General features: G+C 42.3%; 1 protein-coding gene across 1 annotated transcript in view; it reads left to right on the top strand.

Annotated features, from left to right (window-relative positions):
- Positions 1-7500, top strand: part of RPAP1 (RNA polymerase II associated protein 1) — a 160440-nt gene that overhangs the window by 72166 nt on the left and 80774 nt on the right. Inside the window, exons 10-11 of the mRNA XM_085894861.1 lie at positions 6878-6979; positions 7327-7494. Coding sequence (XP_085750987.1) covers positions 6878-6979; positions 7327-7494 — 270 coding nt within the window. The remainder of the gene's footprint in view (positions 1-6877; positions 6980-7326; positions 7495-7500) is intronic.

The raw sequence follows: 7500 nt of genomic DNA, 5'->3' as shown, positions 1-7500 counted from the left end.
TGATCCGCTCTGTATTCTAGCTGCTCCATGAGTCGTACTATTAATACAAAAAGAACGTGAGGAATAGTTATTAAATCCACTCACTTGGAACGTAGTTCCGGGGAGCTTATGGGATGACGCGTCGTCCGTCCATCTGTCCACAAATACTTTCAACTTGTTCTCTGAAACTACACATACGATTTTGATGAAACTTTACCACAACGTTCATCACCGTGTATGTACCAAATTTTGTTCATGGCATGAAAAAAAAATCGAGCCCTGAGGGGGTCTACGTGGGTTGCCCCCCAAAATAGGTATTTGCTTTCTTCTCAGAAACTACACATGCAATTCTGATGAAACTTGACCACAACCTTCTTCATCACCCATGATGTACCAAAGATTGTTCATGGCGTTCAAAAATTTGAGGTGTAAGGGGTTTTTACAGGGGGGTCGTGGTGTTGCCCCCAAAAATCGGTATTTGCTTTCTTCACAGAAACTACACGCACAATTCTGATGAAACCTGACTGCAACCTTCATCACCCGTGATATACCAAAGATTGTTCCCGGCATTTAAAAAATCAGGGTCTAAAGGGGGTTGCCCCCCCCCCAAAATATGTATTTGCTTTCTTCTCAGAAACCCCACTCACGATTTCGATGAATCTTGATGACAACCTTTATCACCTATGATGTACCAAAGTTTGTTCACTGCATTAAAAAAAAAATCCAAAGGTATTTACTTTCTTCTCCGTTCCATATTTTGTGGGTCATCCTTGCCTACCAGTGGTTCCCTGGTTATCTTATCGACCCACTACCAGTTGAGTGCCCAGGAGTATTCCCCCATGTTTTTGTACATATAATCTGGAACAAATACACTTGCTGAGGTTTTGTATTTCTACAAATCACTGATGGCTTGTGAGGGAGGAGGTGTAAATTTTAAACAGAGGTATGAGGGCTGAGGTTGACAAAGGAATGTTGAGGGATGTGCTACATGGAGGTATTGTGGTTATTTAGTCAACCTTGCCTAAAAAGAGGTACTTGGCAGTTCCATAGGTTTATGACCAGTTGGGTCGAAAGTAAGTCTGTATTTAACTTTTGAAGTCTGAATAATGGTGAAAACCCTGTATGTGGTCCTGCAGCATCAAAAAAAATTCGAAAATAAGTATAGACTCAGCAAAGATCATTATTATTATTATTATTGTTATAATTATTATTAGTAATAGTAGCAGTGCCTTTGTTAGAATTGGCACAATTCTATTTAATGTCGCTCGCTCTCCTCACCCCTGCTAGTACACGGTCAGGACTGCAGTAGGTAAGGTAGAGCCTTTTAAGAGAAAGCAGCACCAAGAGAGAAAGGGAGGGGAAGAAAAAAAAATGACCAAAATAACACATTAATATGAATAAGAGCAAAGTGCCTTGTGGAGAGAGACGACAAAGTGCTTCGTTTGTGGTCCAAGTTTCCTTAAAATTTTGAACAGTGCTACCATATTCTGCCGCCTTATATTCTGAGACGATGCATGAGCGTATCAAGCCTTTCAGGCTCACAGCACTGTGTTCCACCACATTCCTCAATTTTTGCCTTCCTAGTTTTATATATTGCCATCTTTGTACAAGTTAAAATAAAGTTGACAAGGAGATCTCGTGACTTGCTCTGTTTCTTAACCGGGTGTCTGATGAGGAAGAGTGTTGGTGAGAAGTGAACCCAGAAGCGCAAAAGTAAGTTTTTCATCAGCAAGAAAATTAGCTGAAGATGGCGGCATTGTAGGTATATGTGAAATACCGTTTCTCTTTCACCACGAAAGTAGCATTCCTCTGGAATGTTTGTGAAATGCCGCATCATGGCTCCAGAGCTTAAGGCACCATGTCGCAATCTCCAACTTAAGTCCACCATTGTTCTTGGCGTTGGGTAGAGATAGAGTGAGCCCCAAAATGGATGTCTTTGAAAAGTAAATGGAAGAATCTCATGCCAGGGAGTATCCCGTCGGGTTGCAAGAGCCATGTAGTGGATCAAATGCATGACCAGCAGGTATATGTTCTTCCTTGACAGCCCATGGAAGGTCATTTTAGATGCACCAAGGGGCCAACCCATGTTGTGTGCAGCTGGTGGCTGAGGGAGCTCGCAATGTCGTAGTCCGATTTTAAAGTCCATGGAGTTGCTGCTGGACATCTGCAAAGTTCCATCACCCTCATTGGGATTCTCTAGATATGTCAAGCAATCAGGAGGCAAAGACATTTTTACCTCTTGGGGTATCCTTGAGGGGATTCTAATTGTCCGTTGGCCCATTTTCACTGCGAGTTCCTCTGATGAGAGAAGGCCTCTCTTCCTGTCGTTCAGAAGGTCTCCCACTGTGGATATTTTACCAGTCAAGAGCTTCCTTCTTAATGAGCATGAAGCCAGGGTTGGGCATTGCAGAAGAGGGTTGAGAAAGAGTGGTTCTTCAAACTGGTCTTTGCTTGGAGAAGGATCTGTTTTTTTTCATGTCAGCAACATGCCAAGCCCTCAGCATTTCTTGATAAAAGAGAGGCAATGTCGAACATGACAGGTTGTGTGAAGTAATGGTAAAAATATGCCTTTCATACCCAAGATTTAACACTTTGCTGAAAAAGTACGATGCCAGTGAGCACCATTGTGGTTCAGGATTCACATACAAGTCACATTGGATGGTCTTCAGCCTGGATTTGTGATAGTGGCTTCGAAGGCAGGGAAAAGACTGTCCACCTTCATCAAAGGGCAAGCTAAGAATCCCCAAGTAAACCCAGTGTTTGCCATTCCAAAAGTAGTCCAGCAACTTCTTCTGCATCTCAACCAGGAAACCCTCTGGAATACTTATGCAAGAGATCTTGAACATCAACTTTAGAATGATAAACTGTTTAATGAGGAGAGGTTTCCCTCTCAGTGACAGGACTTTTAGCAGCCCACTCCAGTCTCTCAACTTTGTTTCTATCTTGTTCCCTAAAGTGTTCCAGTTGACAAGTGGTGAGCACCCACTTGAAGTGGACAAATGCACCCCCAAGTATTTTAGCTAATTGCGACTCCATGTCAATTCCTGAAAAGGTTTTGGGAACTCTGTGATCTGCATTGGTCCAATCAGAAGCCCAGAACTTTTCCTCCAATTTATTGTCACAGACGATGCTGTTGAGTAGACCCATTGACAATCATAAACGGCTTGCATATCCCTTGCACTGCTGGCAAAAACAAGGATGTCGCCTGCATATGCAGAAAGTATGAGGGAGAGCCTGTTGTTTGGTACCACAATGCCAGTTAGCCTTTGCCTCATCAAACAAAGGAAGGGTTCGATGCACAAGGAATAAATTTAGCCGGACAAGGGACATCCTTGTCCTATTCCTCTTTCGAATGGAAAGGGGGCGAGCAAGTGACCATTGACTTTAACTAGACATTCTGCCGACATGTAAAACGTCTGGATCATGCTAACATATCTCCTCCCCAACCCAAAAGTTAGCAGGGTCTCAAAGAGGTAATCATGGTTCATTTGGTCAAAAGCTTTCTCTTGATCCAAGGAAAGGAATCCAACTTGAGTCTGAGTCTTGTCTGCATACTGTATTCCGTCTCTGACCAGGGATATGTTGTCATATATTGTTCTGCCAGGGATGGCGTATGACTGGTCAGGGCAAACTAATTTTGGTAACATCAGTCCTAGACGATTTGACAGCATTTTTGCCATGATTTTGTAGTCCACGCACAACAGAGAAACTGGCCGATAGTTCCTTATGTCTCTCAAGTCACCCTCCTTAGGAACCAAAGCCAAGGTTGCTCGCCTCCAAGACAGTGGCATTTGGCCTGTATCACCTGCTTCCTGAGCTACACTGAGGTAGTCAAGTCTGATCAAATCCCATACTTTGGTGTAAAATTCACAAGACAAGCCATCCACTCCAGGGGACTTATCCAGCGACAGGCTATGCAGGGCAATTGTTAATACTTCCAGAGAAAATGGAGCTTCTAGTCGCTCTCTGTATTCTGGAGTTGCTTCAGGGAGGCCGTTCCACAAAGTGCCACAAGCATCTGCATACACCTTCTTACCTGAGTAGAGTTGAGCATAAAAACCTCAAATTCGTTCATGAACACGCTCAGGATCATTGAGCAAGGAGCCATCTTCTGCCAGAACACTGGATATCGTCCTAAGTCGACCTTTGCACTTTTCCAAAGTTTTGAGATAACTCAGAGCATATTCATCCTCAATAAGAAACTGCAACCGAGAGCGAACGAATGCTCCTCAAGCCTTTATACGACTTCATGCTTTGAGGGTGCTCTTCTTTTTCTCATAAGCGCACAATTCAGCATCTTTTTCTCATAAGCGCGCAATTCAGCAGGGGTGAGCGTGGTCAAGCGACACTCAAGATGCAACAATTCCTCTTTGAGCTTAGCAATTTCTACTCCAATTGCTTTGCTCGATCCATATGAGTATTCCTGGCATAACAATTTCAGCCGTATTTTCCCAACGTCCCACCAGAGTCCAAGTGAACAAAAATCTCCTTTTCTGTCCCTCCAGGCTTGCCAAAAGTTACTAAAGTTTCACAAAAAAGCTTCATCCTTGACTAAGGCATTGTTGAGATGCCAAAACCCAGTGGCATGCCTTGCCTCAGCCAGGGAAAGCTTAATCCAGGCCAGATTATGATCTGCAAAATGTGCAAATTTTATACTGGAGCAACTTACACTCCTGCACCAACGGTGAGACAAGTAAAATCAGTCCAGTCGGGATTGCGAGATATTTCCACCCCTGAGAAGTAAATGATTTATCTATGGGGTGCTGTACATGCCAAATGTCTCTCAGGTTTAACAGTGTTGCCACTTATTGTAATACCTTAGCAGAAGGACTGTGTGGCTCTTTACCCACTCTATCTGGGGAGGGATTGAGAGTGCAATTAAAATCCCCTCCAAGAATCACACACTCTTCGTCAGGCAAGGTGAGCATGAATCTCTGCATGTGATCAACAAACCACATCCTTGCATCTTCTACGCATGATGCATAAATGTTGATGAAGTTAACAATAAAATTTTCAAACCTTACTTTTACATGTAACAAACGACCCAAACTGACTTCATTTACAACAAGTATTTCAGGTTTCACATTTGACGAAAAGAGGATAGCCACTCCGCAAGATGTATCTGTGAGGTGACTGAAAATAGCCAATCCTTGCCATTGATTTTCCTATCGGAAGGCAGCCTCTTGGGTTGTGTGGGTCTCCTGTAGAAATGCTACTCTAAGTTTCTCCTTTAAACAGAATGACAGTACTTGGTGCAAACGAAATGCATCTTTACACCCGTTAACATTCAGTGATCCCAGGTGAAAACATAATGCTGTCATTGCATATAATGAGTTATAGAAGGAGAAACACAGTCTAAGCCAACTCATGCTGAGCCACATAACTTAGCAACTTTGAAAGAAACATCCTGACTCGGACTTGCTCGGCCGAACCTGAAGTCTTGCTTTTTTGTCCATCTCTCCTCTATATACAGGGAATGCATGAGTGTTTTCTAATCTTTCCACTGCTTTAAAGCAGTTTCAACTTTCTTCCGACTGTGCAAACTTTGCTCAAGGGACTTTAATATTTAATGGCCAGGTATACACGAATGATGCCCTGAGGGCAGTTCCGATTCAATGCCCATTAATGATCCTTGATCCCCTTCCCAGTCACCGATGCTTTCCTCATCTTTGCTGTCTGGGAGGTCATAGTCTTGTAGTAGTAGTACTTTGATTACTACTTCTTATACACGTTCCACCACATCTTCTACTACTTCTACTGCTTATTTACTGCGTATTCTACTACTTTTACTACTTCCTTTACTGATTCTTCTACTACTATTCTACTACCTTCTCTACTACCTCTTCTCCTGTTACTTCTACTATTACTTCAACTCATACTCCTACTTCTTCTACGACTTCTATTTATTCTACTACTTCTACGACGACTTATTCCACTACTTCTTGCACTACTTCTTCTAATACTTATTCCACTACCTTTATTACTACAACTTTCTTCTACGACTACTTTACTACTTCTACTACTGTACTACTTCTTTTTCATAGCCCCAATTATTCCCACTTTCTGCGGTTGACTGAAGAAAGGTTTTGGCCGAAGTCTTTCATGATCCGGTTGGCCACATGTGATGTTCGACTGAAGGTGACTTGGGCAGGTATTTGGAATTTGTTCAGGCTGCTGGAGATAACCTGTCATCTTTTCATGAAAGAAAGGATATTTTTCATCTACCAACTAATTGTAGCAGATGGGACACCCAGCTCGATGCCTATCTAAGGAATGGCATACATTGTGATGCAATGTTTTTGCATGTGACGCACCAATCTGACAGTTTATAGTTGGGTCGGGAATCAAACCCAGGTTAGACAGCTCAAAGGTAAGTGCCTACCTCTGTGCCATCCTTTCGGAGATCGCTTGGTGAGGATAAGTTGTCTGTAATTCTTCAAGTGAATGCCCCATTGATTAAACAGAACTTTGATTTTGTGGGTTTTTAGACTCATGAAGGCTCTACCAGACTCAATTTGGCACACACCGGTGCAATCACAAAAATGTTATCGAGAATTATCAATAAAAATCTTGAACATTTGTATGAACTATGTATGACAGTAGAGAAACATTAAACTGCATTCATATTTTTCTGTATCGACCTTTTCTTGTACATACATAGCTTACCCAGCAACTCTACCAACCAAATCACAAATTGGTGCATTTGAAGAAAAAAATACAAGACAGCACACAAACCTTGCACTTGTCATCAAGTTACTATTAACATTGGACTTTTCAGTATGGAGACAGAAACCAACATTTCAATTAGATTTTAGTTCTCTGAAGACGGAACTTGATGTGATATAAGTAGTTTGGTCAAAATATTGATTGTGTGCTCTGTGCGTGCACATGTGTCCAGTGTGCTGGATACTCGCTGCAAGAGCTTTTCATTCTGGTGCGAAGCCAGGTCACCCAGCAACGAGTGTTGGCACTGCAGATTTTAGGCCGGATCATCTCCCGGGTAAGGTCACCACCCAAAACCTAATATTGAGGATAAACTGATGCAACTAATTGCATTTCTGTTATTTTCTGTGGAAGTAGCCATCTCTCACTTTGTGGGTCCCTGATTGGCTACTCAGGAATTCTCAAAGGGTAGCCTCAATGCATCGTGTTCCACTCACAGCTGTCTGGTGCAGTATGTTGAATGAATGTATTTTCAAACTGCTATCATGTTGACAAGTATTTTTCTTTTAAATCATCGCAGAATTATTTATTTGTTCATTCCCTGTCTGTCACAACAAAATATGAGTTATAATTCTAGATTGGCTTGACCTTTTGCAATTCAGATTTGTGCTGATGTTGTTTAAGGCTCAAGCTGGAGAACTAACCGAGAAGTTACAGGGCAGCCTGCTTCGAACTCTTTTAGATGCTGGCCTCTTGTTCATCATTCGCTTTGCTCTCGATGATACAAGTGATGCTGTGATTGCTGCCGCTGCACAAGCTCTCCGTAACCTCATTGTGTGTCCATCTGATGAGGTGAAA

Source organism: Eptatretus burgeri, chromosome 9 (genome assembly GCF_056783735.1).
Source record: "Eptatretus burgeri isolate ZD-2024b chromosome 9, Ebu_testis_v1, whole genome shotgun sequence".
Lineage (NCBI taxonomy): Eukaryota > Metazoa > Chordata > Myxini > Myxiniformes > Myxinidae > Eptatretus > Eptatretus burgeri.
This window is presented reverse-complemented; position numbering and strand designations above follow the sequence as displayed.